This window comes from Callionymus lyra, chromosome 11 (assembly GCF_982586985.1).
Source record: "Callionymus lyra chromosome 11, fCalLyr1.hap1.1, whole genome shotgun sequence".
Classification (NCBI taxonomy): Eukaryota; Metazoa; Chordata; class Actinopteri; order Syngnathiformes; family Callionymidae; genus Callionymus; species Callionymus lyra.
This window is the reverse complement of record NC_141828.1, coordinates 10,054,184-10,074,193: the sequence shown is the minus strand read 5'-3', so window position 1 is coordinate 10,074,193 and position 20,010 is coordinate 10,054,184. Positions and strand designations below refer to the sequence as shown.

At 35.1% G+C, this 20,010-nt stretch overlaps 1 protein-coding gene across 1 annotated transcript in view; it reads right to left on the bottom strand.

Annotated features, from left to right (window-relative positions):
• kndc1 (kinase non-catalytic C-lobe domain containing 1) overlaps positions 1 to 20,010 on the bottom strand; it is a 45,054-nt gene that overhangs the window by 24,479 nt on the left and 565 nt on the right. The window contains exons 2-14 of the mRNA XM_087802299.1: positions 17,073 to 17,271; positions 12,134 to 12,192; positions 9,883 to 10,029; positions 8,082 to 8,199; positions 7,881 to 8,014; positions 5,682 to 6,245; positions 4,222 to 4,336; positions 4,077 to 4,148; positions 3,524 to 3,585; positions 3,282 to 3,440; positions 2,980 to 3,057; positions 1,285 to 1,372; positions 986 to 1,154 (exon numbers count right to left, since the gene is read on the bottom strand). Coding sequence (XP_087658425.1) covers positions 986 to 1,154; positions 1,285 to 1,372; positions 2,980 to 3,057; positions 3,282 to 3,440; positions 3,524 to 3,585; positions 4,077 to 4,148; positions 4,222 to 4,336; positions 5,682 to 6,245; positions 7,881 to 8,014; positions 8,082 to 8,199; positions 9,883 to 10,029; positions 12,134 to 12,192; positions 17,073 to 17,271 — 1,964 coding nt within the window. The remainder of the gene's footprint in view (positions 1 to 985; positions 1,155 to 1,284; positions 1,373 to 2,979; positions 3,058 to 3,281; positions 3,441 to 3,523; positions 3,586 to 4,076; positions 4,149 to 4,221; positions 4,337 to 5,681; positions 6,246 to 7,880; positions 8,015 to 8,081; positions 8,200 to 9,882; positions 10,030 to 12,133; positions 12,193 to 17,072; positions 17,272 to 20,010) is intronic.

Here is a 20,010-nt window from a genome sequence, read left to right as displayed (position 1 = left end):
GGATTATAGTGAAAATTGTTTGATTATAGTTGGAAATTGTTTGATTATATTTGAAAATTGTTTGATTTAAGTTGAAAATTGTTTGATTATAATTGAAAATTATTTTATTATAGTTAAAAAATGGTTTGATTATAGTTGAAAATTGTTTTATTATAGCTGAAAATTGTTTGTTTATAATTGAAAATTGTTTGTTTATAATTGAAAATTGTTTGATTATAATTGAAAATTGTTAGATTATAGTTGAAAATTGTTTGATTATAATTGAAAATTGTTTTATTATAGTTAAAAAATGGTTTGATTATAGTTGAAAATTGTTTTATTATAGCTGAAAATTGTTTGTTTATAATTGAAAATTGTTTGATTATAATTGAAAATTGTTTGATTATAATTGAAAATTGCTAGATTATAGTTGAAAATTGTTTTATTATAGTTAAAAATGGTTTGATTATAGTTGAAAATTGTTTTATTATAGTTGAAAATTGTTTTATTATAGTTAAAAATGGTTTGATGATAGTTGAAAATTGTTTTATTATAGCTGAAAATTGTTTGTTTATAATTGAAAATTGTTTGATTATAGTTAAAAATGGTTTGATTGTAGTTGAAAATTGTTTTATTATAGTTAAAAATGGTTTGATTATAGTTGAAAATTGTTTTATTATAGTTAAAAATGGTTTGATTATAGTTGAAAATTGTTTTATTATAGCTGAAAATTGTTTGTTTATAATTGAAAATTGTTTGATTATAATTGAAAATTGTTTGATTATAGTTGGAAATTGTTTGATTATATTTGAAAATTGTTTGATTTAAGTTGAAAATTGTTTGATTATAATTGAAAATTATTTTATTATAGTTAAAAAATGGTTTGATTATAGTTGAAAATTGTTTGATTATATTTGAAAATTGTTTGATTATAGTTGAAAATTGTTTTATTATAGTTGAAAATTGCAGCAAACGACAGCTGAGAAACAGAAACCAAGAAGCTCACTCTTCAACGGCATCTCTGAGGTCCCGTTCCGACTCGCTGTCACTCGTCAGGACGATGGGGGCGAAGTGCGTTGCCGTGGAAGTGAAGGCTTCTGGGAGACGCAGTTGTTCACGGGCGGGGCAGCTGTGGGGAACAGGGCCGGGAACAGGAGCCAGTCGGCTCTCAAAGCCTACACACAGTCACAGTAACTAGGATAGACATGAGCTCTACATGCAGCGTGCACTGCCTGGGAATTGAACCCAAGCCTTCAGACTCTAGCATTTTAGATGAAGGATCTCATGGAAGTGAAGCTGTCGTACCACCGATGCTCTGCACTGACTCCTCACTGGAGCTCAGGGGGTTGACAACTGCAGTCGAGAGCTGGTCCTCCATGGACCTGGAGCTGGACTGAGGTAGTGACGCACAAAACACCAGCGTTTAGAGACGACACTTCAATCAAAATGAACATAGTAACATAAATGAGTAAATATTCTGGTGAAGTCGAAAATTATTTAATTACAGTTTCATTTTGGATGAAAATTGTTTGAATTGTTTTGAATTTTTTGATTATAGTTTAAAATTGTTTGATTATAACTGAAAAATGTTTGATTATAGTTTAAAATTGTTGGATTAAAGTTAAAAATAGTTTGATTATAGTTGAAAATTGTTGGATTAAAGTTAGAAATAGTTAAATTATAGTTGAAAATTGTTTGATTATAGTTGAAAATTGTTAAATTATAAATGAAAATTGTTTGATTATAACTTAAAATTGTTTGACTATAGTTGACAATTGTTGGATTAAAGTTAAAAATAGTATATTATAGTTGGAAATTGTTTGATTATAGTTGAAAATTGTTTGATTTTAGTTTAAAAATTGCTTGATTATAGTTTAAATTGTTTGATTTAAGTTTAAAATTGTTTGATTATAACTGAAAAATGTTTGATTATAGTTGAGAATTGTTGGATTAAAGTTGAAAATTGTTTGATTTAAGTTGAAAATCGTTTGATTATAGTTGAAAATTGTTGGATTAAAGTTGAAAATTGTTTGATTAAAGTTGAAAATTGTTGGATTAAAGTTGAAAATTGTTTGTTTATAGTTGAAAATTGTTTGATTTTAGCTGAAACATGTTTGATTATAGTTGAAAATTGTTGGATTAAAGTTGAAAATTGTTTGTTTATAGTTGAAAATTGTTTGATTTTAGCTGAAACATGTTTGATTATAGTTGAAAATTGTTGGATTAAAGTTGAAAATTGTTTGTTTATAGTTGAAAATTGTTTGATTTTAGCTGAAACATGTTTGATTATAGTTGAAAATTGTTGGATTAAAGTTTAAAATTGTTTGATTAAAGTTGAAAATTGTTTGATTAAAGTTGAAAATTGTTTGATTTTAGTTTAAAATTGTTTGATTATAACTGAAAAATGTTTGATTATAGTTGAAAATTGTTGGATTAAAGTTGAAAATTGTTTGATTAAAGTTGAAAATTGTTTGATTCAAGTTAAAAATAGTTAAATTATAGTTGAAAATTGTTTGTTTATAGTTGAAAATTGTTTGATTTTAGCTGAAAATTGTTTAATTAAAGTTGAAAATTGTTGGATTAAAGTTGAAAATGTTTTGATTATAGTTGAATAATTAAATTACTTTTAAAAATTGTTTGATTATAGTTGAAAATTGTTTGATTTTAGTTGACAATTGTTTGATTATAGTTGAAAATTGTTTGATTACAGTTGAAAATAGTTTTTATTATAGTTGAAAATTGTTTGATTACATTGGAAAATGGTTTGATTTTCGTTAAAAATAGTTTGATCACAGTTTAAAATTATTTGAGGTTTAGTTAAATGCATGTGTAAAATATCTAAAAATAAGACAGTGGTTTACGGAGGTGTACTATTGTATAAAAAGTACAGATAAGCTGTAAACCGATGTAAAGGACAATATGATATTGAAATGAAAAACAAAAGCGCTGCTAAAAAAAGAACCGATAATAAAAACCCTGCTCGTAAATGAAATGCTTCACCGGGTGGACTCTGCAGATGAACTGGCTCCACACAGCCTCAGCACTTGTTCCCTGGTGTGTCAAGTAGTCACGACAGCTCTGGGGAGAAAAAAACATTGAACACTGAGGACACTTTACATAATAATACATTCATTATACGCTGAATAAAAATGAACATTCGAACAGAACATTTGTGAATTTAAAGATGGATTTATTAGGACTAAAAGTGTTATGATTAAATCTACATATTCATGAACACAAGCATTCTTTTAGAAGCCAACGTTCATACACTTTTTGATTTGACTGAGAATAATGAAGAAAACCTTCTTGGCCACGAGGATGGACGGCCTCTCCATGGGCGTCCTCTTCGCCATCTCCAGCAGCAGCCGCTTCAGCTTGTGAGGCATCGCCAGCTTCTGACTCGGCGACAGACTGAACTTGGCCGTGGCCCAGAGAATGGCGGCGACTCCGTAGACACAAGCCTAGAGCCGGCGAGAGTAACGACGTTGAGTGACAGTTCCTTAAATAAATAAAAAAACATGACGGATGCTCCGAAAAGACTCACCTTCTCCGTTACAATCCCATGTTCCTGATATTCAGGAGCAAGGAAAAACTCATCCCTGGATCCTGAGGAGACATACATGTCAAAAATATATCATATAGTATACATTGAAATATAGTAAGTAAGTAAGTAATTTTTATTTGTATAGCGCTTTTCCAGACCAGGGTCACAAAGCGCTTAAACAATCAAAACAATATTCAATAAAGTATATACTTTAAAGGTCAAGATAACAATCATAACAACACAGGAGTTCCAGAAAATCCAGGAAAAGCCTGAACAAATACAATCTTTATTTATTTAAATTAGGTTTCCAGTACACCGCAAAAAATAGTTTCATAAAAACAAGAATAATAACAAAGTGCAAATAAAAGAACAAAGTGCAAAGGATGACAAAGTGCAAATATAAAGAAGGAAATAACGCAAAGAAAAGGATACAAAGATTAACATAGAATAGAATCATCCAAAATAACATATATATTGAGTTCTATCCTTCTGCAGTTTCAGCAGTAACCACTAGATGTCACAACCACAATATCTTTACACGAGCCTTCCTTACCCAAGTTTTTGGGCCTCAAGAAAAGCATCTCCCCCTCGCAGCCGACGAACACTGTGTCCAAACACAAATATGCTGGAAGAGACGAAATGAAAAAGTCTCCTTTGATGTAGAGAAAAGTAATGTTGGAAAACTTTTCGACGGTCACCTGGGAAGTCGATGTAGGTCTGCAGGGAGGACAGGCAGGTGTGACAAAGAGCCCAGAGCTCGTTGACCGTCAGCCTCAAGGCACCACGAGTCAGGAGCTCGCGGAGGGAGATCCACTGGAACGACAGAGTTTATGCTACATGTTAGCATATATATGAAGATATTAGAGCTTCGTTCAATGAGTGCTAGGGGTGCGTATCGGCAACAATATGTCGACACGATACAGGGGCATACTGTAGTAACAAGGATATATTTGTAGTATTGTCGAGTACTTGACTCTGGTGTTGCAGTATTTACAGACCGCATGACTCTTGACAAGGTCGTAACTGCTTTCATTTGTTTTAAAACCAAAATATGTCCAAACATCTTGCTGGAGTGGACCGTATCCTCTCGTCCTCAGTCATGGTCGGGATCATGTGGGATTTCATTGCCCCCTAAAGCTGTGGAGGACGTAATGACTGATGCCATCTAGTGGCCAGAAGTTTAATTTCAACACAAAAATTTGGTGAATATTTAGATATTAATTATGTAGCAAAATATTTGTATTTTATACACAGTTTTATTAAATATAAACCTTAAAAAAAACAAAGGGGAAAATAGAACATGGTTGTAAGAAAAGTGAATTGTAATTAATATTTTGGAAGTAAAATATATATCATTATTGAAAAATGATATAAATGATACAGTATTGTGAAGAAAATATTGCAATATATCGGTGTATCAATATTTCTTTAGACCCCTAGTAAGTTCTAGTAAGTTCTGAGATGATGTAGCAAAGGTTTCAGTCATTAACAATTAGACAAAGAAAATTGGATTGTTTTTGGAATTGTCTATGCTTTATTTATATGAGCTATACTCAACATTCTAGGTTTTATTATATAAATAATAATACAAAATATGTATTATATTTATTAAACAATAAATAAAAGTGCAACATTAAATATTTGAGAATAAGAAAATATCCATTAAAACGGCATATTGCAATATTTTATTTGAAGATACTGTATCAATATTCAACAAATATAGTACTTCGGTGGTTAACACTTCAATAAAGTGTGGATAAAATAAAAGAGTTAATTATTCAATTTACAATAACATGTCCATATTCATTGCATTTTTGTTCATTTTTGTTCATTTTTGTCTCAGTTAAAGTTCCAGCCGCTAGATGGCAGCAGTCATCTCGTCCCTTGCAGCTTAAGTAGCAATGAAAACAGGCAAGGTCATGGCGATAACTGAGGACGAGAGGATACTGCTGATTCCAGCAGCTTTTAAAGCTATGTTTGGACATATTTTGTTTTGAAAAAACTTAAAGTAGTTACGACTTTGTCACAATTCACTCAGTGTCCAGTACTCGGACAATAACCTTCTTCTTACAGTTGTATAGCAAATGATATCGTATCGTTGCCCCCGTATCGTGAAACGTATCATATCGACCAGTTCAAACGAGACATCGAGACTCACCTCATCCTGGGACTCCTCGTTAAGGCACAGCATGCTCTTGGTCATGAAGTTATTGGAGTCGTACAGGTTGCTCAGCAGCCTCTGGTCTACGGGGGAATCACAATCCAGGCAGGACGACGAGGAACCCGTCAAATCCTGATTCGAGATCTTCAGATCCGCCTGAAAGCTCGTGTCCTCCTGCGACGTCGACTCGGCGGCGTCCCAGTCCTCCGGGGACACCTGGGCGAGGTAGGAAGGGTCGCAGGACATTCCCCGGTCGAGCCTGTGGAGTCTGCGGCTCCAGGCCGACGTGCAGCTCGAGTGTTCGTCTTTCCCTACTTCGCTGAGGTCCGACACGGGGACGCTGATGTCTCCTGGTGTCGGGGGGGACGGGCTGGGGGGGTTGTTGCAGTCGGGCACGGAGCAGGATCGGTTGAGGAATCCTTTGGGTTTCTGCTGGACTCTTCTTCTCACCGGAGAGTTGCAGAAAGACCTGCAGTCCAAGTCGTCGGGTAAGATTCTGCTGTCTTCGTCACTGTCGTCCATGTCTTCTGCCCACAGGGTGGAGTCCCAGCCAGCACACACCTGAGGGTTCACACGCAAGAGGGAAATGTAGAAATACTTTATCATCATTTTGCAAGTAAAAATAAGGGACAGTATGCATTTTTGATCGGTTAAGTTAAAATAAAGCGAAATAAAATAAGCTCAAGCATCAAATGACTAAGTGCATTTATTTTTAAATGTTTTAAAATTAAGAGTACACTATAAAAGATTATATAATAATTATATGGCATGGCTAAATGATCACATGACACACCTGATCATATAAATGATCAAAATACATACATAATGATTATATGACAAATAAATGATCACATGAGACACTTTATGATCCTATAAACGATCATATCACATGCGTAATGTTCAAGTGACAAAAATAAATGATCACATGACACCCATTATGGTCATATAAATGATCATATGAGATACGTAATGATCATATGACATAAATAAATGATCAAATGACACCCATAATGATCATATAAATGATCATATGACATACGTAATGATCATATGACATAAATAAATGATCACATGACACCCATAATGGTCATATAAATGATCAATGATCATATGACATAAATAAATGATCACATGACACCCATAATGATCATATAAATGATCACATGACACGCATGATCATATAAACGATCATATGACATACGTAATGATCATATGACATAAATAAATTATCACATGACACCCATTATGATCATATAAATGATCACATGACACACATGATCATATAAACGATCATATGACATAAATACATGATCACATGACACCCATAATGATCATATAAATGATCATATGACATAAATAAATGATCACATGACACCCATAATGATCATATAAACGATCATATGACATAAATACATGATCACATGACACCCATAATGATCATATAAATAATCATATGACATAAATAAATGATCACATGACACCCATAATGATCATATAAACGATCATATGACATAAATAAATGATCACATGACACCGATAATGATCATATAATGATCATATGACATACGTAATGATCATATGACATAAATAAATGATCACATGACACCCATTATGATCATATGAATGATCATATGACATAAATAAATGATCACATGATAGACATTATGATCATATAAATGATCATATGACATACATAAATGATCACATTATGATCATATAAACGAACATATGACATAAATAAATGATCACATGACACCCATTATGATCATATAAATGATCACATGACACACATAATGATCGAAATAATGTAAATAAACTCAGCATTATGTAACATCAATAATAAATAAACAAAATAACAGAAATTGAATGATGAAGTGAAACTTCTGTCAAATAGAAAAATATAAATAAAAGAGAAAAACAACAAGAATCGTTCTTCTCTCTAGTCCTTACATACATCTTATCCAAGTACAGTTGATAATGGTTTGATTACAGTGTAATTTATATTTAAAGTTTATGATAAACACAAAGTGTATATACATATATACAAAAACATGTGTTTTATTCGAAGTTTACTATTGTTGAAAAATGAGTATTGTTTAATTTTAGTTGAAGTAGGCATTACTGAAGGTGATGTGAAGGACAAAATTGTGACCATTCATCGTGACCAATAGAAAGTTTTCCAATCATTCGACTCACCTGGTGCCTGGAAAGACAGTTCGCCCTGACAAACTCATCCGAGTCTTTGGTGGTGTCATCGGAGCTTAATCTCTTCAGGAGACATCCTGGCTTGGAGTGCTGCCATCTCGCCTCCCAGGTGCCTTGTTGTCCGTCTGCGGGATCAGCCCAGGGCGTTAATGAAGGGAGGTGGACGGGCGTGAACAATGGCGATGAAAGCACCTTGAAAGGTCGACACAGATTCGATCGACAGCACGCGGCGTCCCACCGAGGACAGCTTCCGACACACCGCCGCAGACGACGTGTCAGACAGTCTTGAGAGAGCGAGCGAGAGGACGTCCTGTGGAGGGGAAGACATTTGACACCTTTGCTTCGACAGTGATTCCCCCAATGACTCGTGTGAAAGTATAAGAGGCTCCATCAGAATATTTAACAGTTGAATTTAACTGTTTTGATAATTATATAATTAAACAATATATAATGTAATGATTTAACAATTCATATAATAACATATATGTATTGTTGATTCAAATGTTTAATTTGTTATTAATGAATAAAAGAGCAACACTGAATATTATATATAGAATAACGAAAAAAACTAAATATATTTAACAAATATAATTCTTTCAAATCTTCTTTCTAGTTCTTTGATGGAATTAAATAGTTTATTTTATTTTATTTACAATTAACATGTAAATATTTATTGCGTTTGTTATTTTTTGTCTTGCAATTGAAGTTCCATCCGCTAGATGGCAGCAGTCACTGCGTCCCGCGCAGCTTAAGAAACAATTAAAAACTATTCTATTCTATTTAGATTTTTTTCATTTTATTATTTTTATTTCTGGGTGTTTTATTTGTGGTATATTGCTCTTGCTGTTGTTTAAACTCGAATTTCCCCTCGCGGGACAAATAAAGTATTTCTGATTCTGATTCTGAAAACCTGCAAGATGACTGAGTACGAGAAGATACAGTCGACTCCAGCAGCTTTAAAGCTGATGTATGGACATGTTTTGTGTCCTGCTATGTCGTCACATGATCTTCTGTGGGTCAAGTGATTGGTCAAAGTTTTCGGTAACTATTTTGGTATTATCCGGTGTTGCTATTTTACCAAAATACCGTATATTGTCTCCTAAATTGTTTTAAATAAAACAAATATTGAATTTAATATTCTATGAAAATAAAATAATTTAGAAATGTATTTTTTAAAGTATAATTTATATTATTATTATATAAAATGACATGTGTAAAAAAAATGTTCAAATATTTTAATTTAATTATTTGATAAAAACAAATTAAACTATTTAATATTCAAATTATTGCATTTTATTATTAAACAGAAAAAAAAATCAAGCTTTTAATATAGAAACAATTACATTTGATTAAAATATTAAAACTTAATCAATATTAATGATTACAACTGAATTAAACTTTAAAATAGTGGTAACCAACCCCTGTTCCAGGCACCATCAACATTAATTACTGAACAGAAAGAAGAAAATTATTTATATCATGACATTTCTATTGATTATTTCAGTCTTAAAGGTGTTTTATTTATTTATGTTTTTGTTAATTTCTTTGAAGTAACATTAGTCTTGACACATCAAGACGCCTCTTTTGGTCAAGTTTACTCAAAATAATAAACCTGTTAACTACTGAAAATACGTGAAAAGCAAACAATAAAGTATTTATTTTCACTGTTTTTATCTGCAGTTCGGTCCATGAATATAATGCCGACATTAAACTGGTCTGCGGTGCAAAAAAGGTTGGGGACCCCTGCTTTAATTCCGTCAATAAAATTCTAGATTCAACCATTCTGTATTTGGATACTACTTTTGAAACTGTAATATGGTTAAAAAAGACAAAATAAACACAGATGAAAACCTGCCTATTGTATTTGATTTCAGGCACATGTTTTTAACATTTAAATCCTTCAGAATCTTACTTATAAATGAAATCATCGATGCATCTTTAATTCATAATTCCAAGCAAATGTAAAACTCCTCCAACAGATGGAAGCTCAGACCTGCAGCAGAGGCCTGTCCTCAGGTTTCTCCTCCTGCATCTGCTCCAGCACCTTCTGCATCTCTTCTCCCAGCTCGGCCTCCAGCTCTGGCTCGATGACAAAGTTGAGTGCGGCAGAAAGTGTCGAGCCCAGCGAGTAAACATGGCCCTGCAGCCCCGAGGCCAGCGAGCAGAGAAGAAAAAAAAACAAAAACAAAAAAAAAACAACCACATCAGCACGGAGCAGCTGCTGCGTTACAGAAAAAACTACCACAGTGGACTTTCTGAAGTGGAGAACAAAAAGGATAAACATCCTGTCGTCTTTATCGCTTTCACACTTTTTTTTCGTGTGTTTACCACGAGCATTTTATATTCATGAAAAAAAACTCTTATCTCCGAGGATTTCGTCGGAGTGAAGGTGTTTTTAAGATTACAAATTCGAAAACAAATTGTTTGAATCGAGGTGGACTGGACCTGTACTTATGTGGTGAACGAAAATATGCGCCGGGACCCAAAAATAGCTGAGCAAACACTCGGTCGGAAGCCCAACATGCAAAAAAACCCCTCACTTTCCTCATTTGAAGTCACAACTCTGTGAGGAGCACGAGAGTCAACGCTAATAAAAGATGGATGTTTTAAAAAACACCTTTTATACGTGAGGCAGACGGAGGAGACTTCAAAGTCAAGGCGGGTACTGCGAGTATTTCACACGGTTAAAGGAAAAACCTGGTCATTAATTCATGAGGTGTCAACAAACTTCACAGTACAGCTGTCACCGAATTGGAACACAATCAAAATATCATCCTGGAAGTGAGCAATTACTGCCTTCCATCCAGGAAAACATTCCAAATATTTTCTTGAATATTGTCACGAAGAACTGGAGTTCAGCAGCGCTGAGGGATCAAAGTGTATGGAAGAAAGAGTTTAAACCTTCAACCATCTCTAAATTAACCCATTGACATTTATTTTTCTTTAACCCTTTGGTTCTCTCAGGGTCAAAGTGACCCAGAGGCCTGATAAACAAATGTGTTTGTGGAATCCCTTGTGTTGTTTCTGGGTCAAAGTGAACGACCTCCACAACTGCATATGTATTTATGGAAACCAAGGAGGTTGTTCATCTTGACCCAAAGACAACACAAGCGATACCATAAACACATTTGTTTTCGAGTCTTCGGGTCACTTTGACCCAAAGACAACACAAGCGATACCACAAACACATTCGTTTTCGAGTCTTTGGGTCACTTTGACCCAGAGATAACACAAGCGATACCACAAACACATTTGTTTTCAGACCTCTGGGTCAGCTTGACCCCGAGACAACACAAGGGATACCACAAACACATTTGTTTTCAGGACTTCCGGTCACCTTGAACCAGAGACAACACAAGGGATACCACAAACACATTCGTTTTCAGGACTTCCGGTCACCTTGAACCAGAGACAACACAAGGGATACCACAAACACATTACTTTTCAGGACTTTGGGTCACCTTGACCCAGAAGGGATACCAAAAACACACACAAAGCAAGACATTTCAGTTACACTGCAATCTAGTTCGTACGTATCGATGCTTTAATGATCTGAGCTTTCAGTTATTTTACCTTCTATTTGGCATAAGAATGGCCTGAGAAAGGTAACAATCAAACTCTGTGTCACTTTTTCTTTCATTTTCTTTTACTCCTTACTACAAAATAAATTGGATTTTTACCCAATGTCAAAATTTCCGTTATCTTCTCTTATTCGTCCGAAGTCCTAGAGGCGTAAAGAGGCGTTGAACTGGCGTAAGTCAGCATTTTAATAGTTATTACGAAAACGCATGAGGATAATTGCAATTGAAAAAATAGAGACAACATGGGCTAAATAATAATTTTCCCAAATATTTTGATTCAAAGTTGTTTTTTCCGCCCGCACTTTAAAGGCAGAAAAATAAATACCGAAAAGAGAAGATAGAAAAGCTGATGATTTTAGAATTCATGCTTTCAAACAAGATTCAGACGCATTGGAAGTTCTTTTAAAGACATACTTAAAATAGTTTGTTTGTTGTTTGTTAGGATTGAGTCGAGCTTTGATTGCTGTCAATGACAGCAATCAAAGCTCGACTCAATCCTTCACACACTCACACATCAAAGGCATTGACTTGGCACAGCAGGAGCAATCAGGGGTTAAGTGTCTTATTCATCAACGATATTCATATTCTTAAGCACTCATTACCGGAGTGATAGAAACACATCAAACACACAGATGCTGACTGTCATACTTATGAGTCCCTCACCTCAAAAGTGCTGCCGGTGGTGTCGAACTCTGGAGGCACAAACGATCCTTCGGGATCATCTGAAAGTATGAGAAGACAGAAGTTAACTTATATAGGAGACCTGGAGCCTCATGTACTAGGAGGTCGTATATGTATTTATGGAAACCAAGGAGGTTGTTCATCTTGACCCAAAGACAACACAAGGGATACCACAAACACATTTGTTTTCGAGCCTTCGGGTCACCTTGACCTAGACATAACACAAGGGATACCACAAACACAATTGTTTTCAGGACTTCGGGTCACCTTGAACCAGAGACAACACAAGAGATACCACAAACACATTAGTTTTCAGGACTTTGGGTGACCTTGAACCAGAGACAACACAAGGAATACCACAAACACATTCATTTTCGGGCCTCTGGGTCACCTTGAACCAGAGACAACACAAGGGATACCACAAACACATTCATTTTCGGGCCTCTGGGTCACCTTGAACCAGAGACAACACAAGGGATACCACAAACACAATTGTTTTCAGGACTTCGGGTCACCTTGAACCAGAGACAACACAAGGGATACCACAAACACATTTGTTTTCAGGACTTCAGGTCACCTTGAACCAGAGACAACACAAGGAATACCACAAACACATTCATTTTCGGGCCTCTGGGTCACCTTGAACCAGGACCTGGAGCCTCATGTACTAGGAGGTCGTACGCACAAAAAAAACACGCAGGCATACTTTTCCACATTTTAAGATGTTTCAAATAAGCCCCTGATCGTCTCTCTGAATAAAGTATTTCCGCGTTAATAAACCTGTTTGTAAAATATAAACATTTACACCGGAGCTTGACTGCACTCATTTAAAGGGCACCTAATGTGCTGATTTAAGTGTATCTTAAATTGTTCTACGATCTCTATTATACTCACCAGTATGTTTCTTTTTGCACAAAACTCTCATTTAATAAAGATATTTACATAAGCCCCGCCCACTTAAAATACACTGTTTTTGCTGAGAATAAGTTTCGTCCAAGCAACCACGCCCACTCTGCTCTGATTGGTCACAAAAACACGAGTTGCATTCAAGGACGCTCGTTAATTTCAAACTCACCTCTAAAACTCCTGTTTTGTACATTAAAAACTAATAATAAAAACAAGGTTTGCTGCTAAATGTACACGTTACAAAAACACCTAAAGGCAGAAGTAACTCTCACCATGTTTACACAAATATTTATTTTGTTTATTAACATGGAGGTAATTAACTGATTTAGGGCTTCTAGAGGAGGACACCTGCACCAGAGTGATGTCAGAATGTATAATTTAAACCGTAATCTCGTTTGGCGAGATTTTAGACGAGAACTTTATTAAGTAATAACTTCAAAACGGATCAACATCATGACAAATGACCTACTGCATTTTGAAGAGGACAATTTCAACATTTAGTTGAGTATTGAGAGTTGTGTTTTCACAATAGGTGCCCTTTAAATTTAAGTACGTGATACATGTCAGAAATGTTTAAAATAAACGAATATAAACTGTTAATCCAGTTTAAATTAATATTTTAATTTCTCTTTTTCACTGATCGTGGAGAGAAAAATAATGGATATGGCTAATTTAAATATGTTTTAAATATGTAAATTAGGGTGTGGAAAGGGACGAACAAGTCTGCGATTAATTCTACGTTGATTGGGATGTACGAAGGAAAATTGCTGAATATTTTTGTACTTGCACCATTTTCCGGATTTAAGTGTAAGACCTTTTTTAGTAGAACATCCACAAACTTCTCTGTACGTGAGACCCCAGATGTTGAGTTGTGACATCTGTTTATACAGGGAAAAAAAAAAAAAACCTTTGTGATAGCGACCGTGGCAATGAGATGCACATCAGAGGAATACGAATCCTGCATGTTGGAGCAACAACAGTTTAGCGAGTTGATACAGCTGCTTCCTTTTATTTGCATAATTTGCATGTCGGAGATAATCCCTTCAAACAAGATCGGAACTATCGGAGGATCAGTCACGGAGGATTGGCGCCGCCGCCGCCGAAAAAATATGCTGCGGCAAAGTCAACTTTCCACAGTTTCATCCGTATTATCATGATCTGCATCCCGTCTCGAACTCCTTTGTTCTGACCTGAACAATCTCGGATCAACCAACATGTGACATAATAAGGAACATACATGTGCGAAGGCGATCCAGCGAGCGTGACGCATCCGATGAGTCATGTGTGTAACAGTTTTAGATGAATAGGTAGAGGAGCCAAGCAATCAGATTCTGATTCATCGCACCTTCAGAATGGCCTCATCATATTTTCACAGATCCCAGCTGGCCATGTTCTATCAGCAACAGCTTGAGGGGGATGAGAAATTGTTCGAGCAGAAACGTTTGGGAAGAACATATTAGGCTCCAACCCTTTTTTTTACTTCAGTGATATGGAAGCGAATGTGTTCCATCGGACTTTGAATATGAATTTCAAACACTGACTTTTTGCAAGATCCACTTCAACGCTCGTCTATTTACTTTTAAATGCATGAATAGATTCAGTGTCAAATGTAATCTGTAAAGAAAATAAATGTAAAAAGAGTGTAAAGAATTCAACATATATTAATTGTATTAAAAAATCAGTGTTAACATGAGGGCAGCAAAGGAGAAGCAATCGATCCGAGTGCTGTGTCTCAAATCGCATACTAGCGTACTAAAAGTTAGTATTTTTAGTGCGTTAGTGCGTCTCAATTCTTAGTATGCGAAATTTAGTGCGCCATGCACACTAAATTGGCGTACTAATACGCCCACAAAACTGAGCATGGTTCGATGGACACTAACCACACTAAACAGCCGCCATCTTAGTGACGTTTTAAACAGAACTTACGTCATATATAAATGCATATATATGCATATACTTACAGGTGCATTTTCCGCAGCAGTAGAAGGATAAACACGTCTTCGCTGCTGATACCAGCTTAAATATCTCGCGATTATTTCGATTCTCATATTTTTTCTTTATTTCTTTCCCAAACTTGCAATATGTGCAGCCAGCAGGTGTCGATAGCGTTCAAACAGCTGGTTGAAACATCGTTAAATAGAAGTAGAAGAAGAAGCTGTCATGTGATTTCTGGTTAGTGTGTAGCAGCAGAGTTTGATTTGAGACATACTATCTGTGGAGAATTTGTGTACTAGTTAGTATGTACACTAAACTGATGCATACTAACTTCTAGTATACTAAGAGAAGTATGCGATTTGAGACACAGCACTGATGTTACACTGCGACATGCAAAGGTCAAGGGCAGAAGGAGTGACCCGGGGCAACCAACAGGTATCGTACGTGTTATGATGATTTAAAAAAAAATATTTTATTGCGTTTGTAACATTTAAAATTACTCGTCACATTGCACTGCAGTTTTCTTTCACTTCATTTTGAACATCACTTTTTTACGTCAATTATTTTCAACAATTAAATGTTTTTGTTGCACTGAATAATTTTTACATATAATTATTTTTACACGTTGAATTTTACAATGAATTTTTAAAGCATTAAAATCAGACAAATAAGAAAAACATATTTTTTTTCTTTTGTCTATTTATTTTTAAATGCATGAATACATTTAGTGTGCAAACAATTAAATGTAAAAATGTAGTGTAAAATAAAATTAATTGTAAATAAATTCAGTTCAACTTAATTGTTAACATTGAATTTCTTTAAACTTAAGTTTTTTTTTATATACAAATACATTTAATTTAATTAATTTTCAAGCCCTGAATCCATTAGTGTAGTCGTTGGGTGGCTGGAGCTAATCAAGCTATTTTAGACGAGAGGTAAGGGACACCCTGGACAGAAAACAAATCATAACCATTTAGAAACACACATTTTTTCTCTCCGTGTTTATTTTAAATCAATATATACATTCTTGTGCTGCTGTTGACCAATGAGGCGTGTGTCTTTGTTGGCATGTGATGTGGGACTGTGGTGTCAATAAAATGTTGAGAACTTCACAGCTACCACTCACAAGCTTTTAAGTAAGTATATGAAAACTACAAAAGGATTTTTTTTTATTAAAACACAGTTGCTAATTGTACTTATACAGGGTTTATAAGCGTCTAGGCTTTTGTGACCCTGGTCTGGAAAAGCGCTATATACAAATTTCTTACTTACTTACTTACTTACAGTAAGTTATACCAGATGTAATACATAAGGCTTATAAGATTTTTTGAAAAATAAACAAATTTAAATGCACAATTTAATCAGAAACATAAGGGAAATTAAGTAGTAACTGTTGTGCTATATTTCAGTACCTGCTTGATGTGTTTTTTGTTATAACTACTGGAAGGGTTTTGCTGTAATGGGATTATGAGTCGTTTAGAATGGAAGACACAACCCTCTAGTGTTCTTACAGCACAAATGCCTTTTAACAGTTTTTCAACATTTTAAAGCTTTGACTACACATGTAGAAAATATCGTAAACATTGACATCCATAACTCGCAATTATGGATACTAAAGAGTTCCCAAACAACCTCTTTATGTTGTTTTTTTTGACTGTGGGAGGAAACCAGAGTGCCCAGAATTGAACCTACAACCTTCTCGACAGTGTGCCCCTGATTTTAATGTATACTGTGTTTTTTAAAGTTAAATAACTTGGCAGATGTTTGCACATGCACAGTACTGTACAGTATGTAGTTCACCACTTTTTTAGCATTTAAAAAATCATTGATAGAGCTGGATTTAATAGCAGGTGACGTTCAGAGAAACTCTTGCACAGCACACACAGTAGAAGGTACAAAAAAACCCTCCTGGATCCAGATAATAAACCTGTTTTGTTCCTTAAAATGTAATTGAATCATGAAATCGACATTTCTTTTGGTTATATCACCAACTGACTGACAGATACCGACCACCAACCTTCATCTAACACCCTCGGCAGATGTTAAGCACACAAGAGTACACAGGACGTATTGAACTCACCGCTGAGCTGCTCCATAAAGCAAACGTTCCCGTGAGCGTTGAAGGCCAAAGTGTCCGGGGTGATGCACAGGGTGTGGAAGAGGTGGGACGGACGGATGCTCTGCAGGGCCAGAACACACTCGGCACACACAGCCCACACCTCCTCCTCGGACAGGCATCGGTCCCGCAAAGATAGGAGGTCTGCCAAGGACACGTTTTCCTGAGAACACAGAAGGAAAACAAGAACAAAAGATGCATTGAAGTTGAAGTCAGGGGTAGCAGAAGCTAAGCTAACAATCACACACAATAAAAGAAAGAATCCAGAGAGCATCACTCATGGTGGTGTTAGGAGAGCAATTTAATTTTATATTCAGTAACAAAAACTGGATTTTAATAAAGGTTCCTAAAGCTCAACATTTTTAAGATGTTTAATTTAAGTCAACCATCAACCCAAAATCAATTATTGATAGCAGATAAAACATTATTGCACATAAAACTATGTCCCTTATGTGTGGAACCACTTTCAGAAAGATGAAGCTGGAGAGACAGTCTTCGTTTTTGCCCCAAAAAAATGTCTACATTGAAATAGAACTGCAGTTTCTGCTACGACAGTTGCTTGTTTGGTTATTGTGATTGTTCAAATCATAAAAAAAAATACAAATGAATACATATCACAAGGTATTGTGAGACTTAAAACTTAATAAAATCTTTTTCATCACCATTTTCCAGACTTTTGACTTGTTTTTTTCATTTATAAATGTAATACTTTTTATGACTTTTTAAAGGGCAGCTAATGTGAAAAATGAAACCCTCTTGACACATGTTTCATATGTTGAAGTCTTACTCTCCACAATGCCGTACATTTTGAAGTTATTACTTTATAGTATAAGTTCTCCACCGTCTGAAATCTCAGCGAATGAGAGGTTACGAGAGCAGAGTCCATTATGAGGTAATAATGGCTTCACTCCTCCTCCAGCCAGCTGTAATCACGCCTAGCTTTGTTTAAACAACGACTCCCTTTGATGTGAAGACTTCCAGGTTTCATGATACGAGGTGACAAACCTCTATGTTTGACCAATCACGGTGGAGTTGTCGTGGTTACGGTAAACAAGATTTCCTCTCCACTAAAAAACTAATTTTCAGTTTAATTTCCTGTATATATTTCAATGAAAAGAGCGTTTTGTACAAACAGAAACATATTGATAAGCACAACAAAGGGTCCAAGATGTACTTATGAGACACTTAAATACACTTTAGTTGCCCTTCAAGGATCAGCAACAACACTTTTATTACAAATACATATTTCTAATTGACTGACGAGAGCCTCAGAGAAGACGGGTCATAAATTAACTATATTTAGCAGCAACTTAAAGGCCTTATGTTCTTGACAAAAGGATCAGTATCTACTTGAATTCCACGCAACATCTGCCCTCATCTCATCTTCGGGGTGACCTTCTGTCCCCCCGCCCCCCGACAGAAAGGAACAAAAGCAGCATTTAGCCAAGACAGAGGTCTTCTTGTGGGCTCCGTGGACCAAAACACCCATTACTTAAATATGTATTTCCATCGCAGCTGTGGATTCCTTTGATAAGACCAGATGGATATTACCCAGAATTCCCATTGGAGACATTGCTGTACTTTTAGATTTTTCAAGGTCTCTGCAAATTGCAAACAAACTATACTGTTTGTGGCGAAGCACGATTACAGGGCAGAGAAGAGCCACTCGAAGTAGCGGCAGCACCAGAAATAGGTAGTTTCCCTTGAGAGCGGTGCAGGGGGAACACGACTTCTGTCTCACCTCCTTAAGTTAAATATACTGTCCTACAAAAGTTTGTCTATGAGACGAGGGGTGGTGCTGCACTCTGACAGTTGGGTCATGTGATTGATGGCGAGGAATGTTGCTAAAAATATCAACCACAGCCCATGGAAATAATTGGATCACATCAAAAAAAGAAGCAATACTTGCTTTTGTTTTGTGAATTATATTGAGTTTTTTGTTGGTGATCGAGTTACCATAGAGTTTCCCTTTAACCCAATCCATCTTTCCCATGATGCAACACTAATAGACTCATTAATTCCCTGTGCTATTAGACTGTTTAATTCTGAGTTTGGGGGCAGGAGTGGAGTGAAAAGATGAAATTCCATTTTAATTTTTGTATCTTTGTTATTTTTCATTGATCTATGTTATTTATCTTTAGATTTAGAGTTTGTCATCTATCTATCTAATATTTTATGTATCACAACAACAATATCCATGAGTAAACAGTGCCATTTATGATAAAATTGTGTTGGAAAATGTCGACATTACCACTGGATGGAACCAATACTATTAAATCGTCACTGGTGAAGATGTGCAAATAAAGTAAAAGAAAAGAGAAATAGATACATTTGACAAAAGTAAAAATAATGATGTATTCTGACATGGTTATTTGTTAGCTCAACAGGATAATATATACTCTATATACAGAATATATATAAGCGAGTGATGCTATCTGCTGTACTGTATATGACTTTAAAATCAAGCTCTTTGCAATTAGTCAGTAACAGTAAATGCATTGTATTGCATTAGGTAGTAATGGTGATTTATTTTGCACTAAAAATAATAACATTAACAGCATCAACAACCATATAAAGAGATGTTTAAGATAATAAAAGTATAGTACCAGTAAAAGTAAGTATGTTTATATTTATTGAATCACTGAAATTTTGGTTTTAAAAAAAGAAATACAATTAATTGTCCTTAAATTAAATCAACACGAGTCTAGATTCAACGTACAATGCACTCCATGACACTTATTACACAATTATAAACACGATGTTTTCTTGTAGCTAGCAAACAGGTGACAGTGAAACATAGGACATACATAATACTGTAACATATTTATACATACATATATATCTGGCTAATACATTAGCTACTTCAACAACAACAGCAACAGCAACACCAACAACAACAACA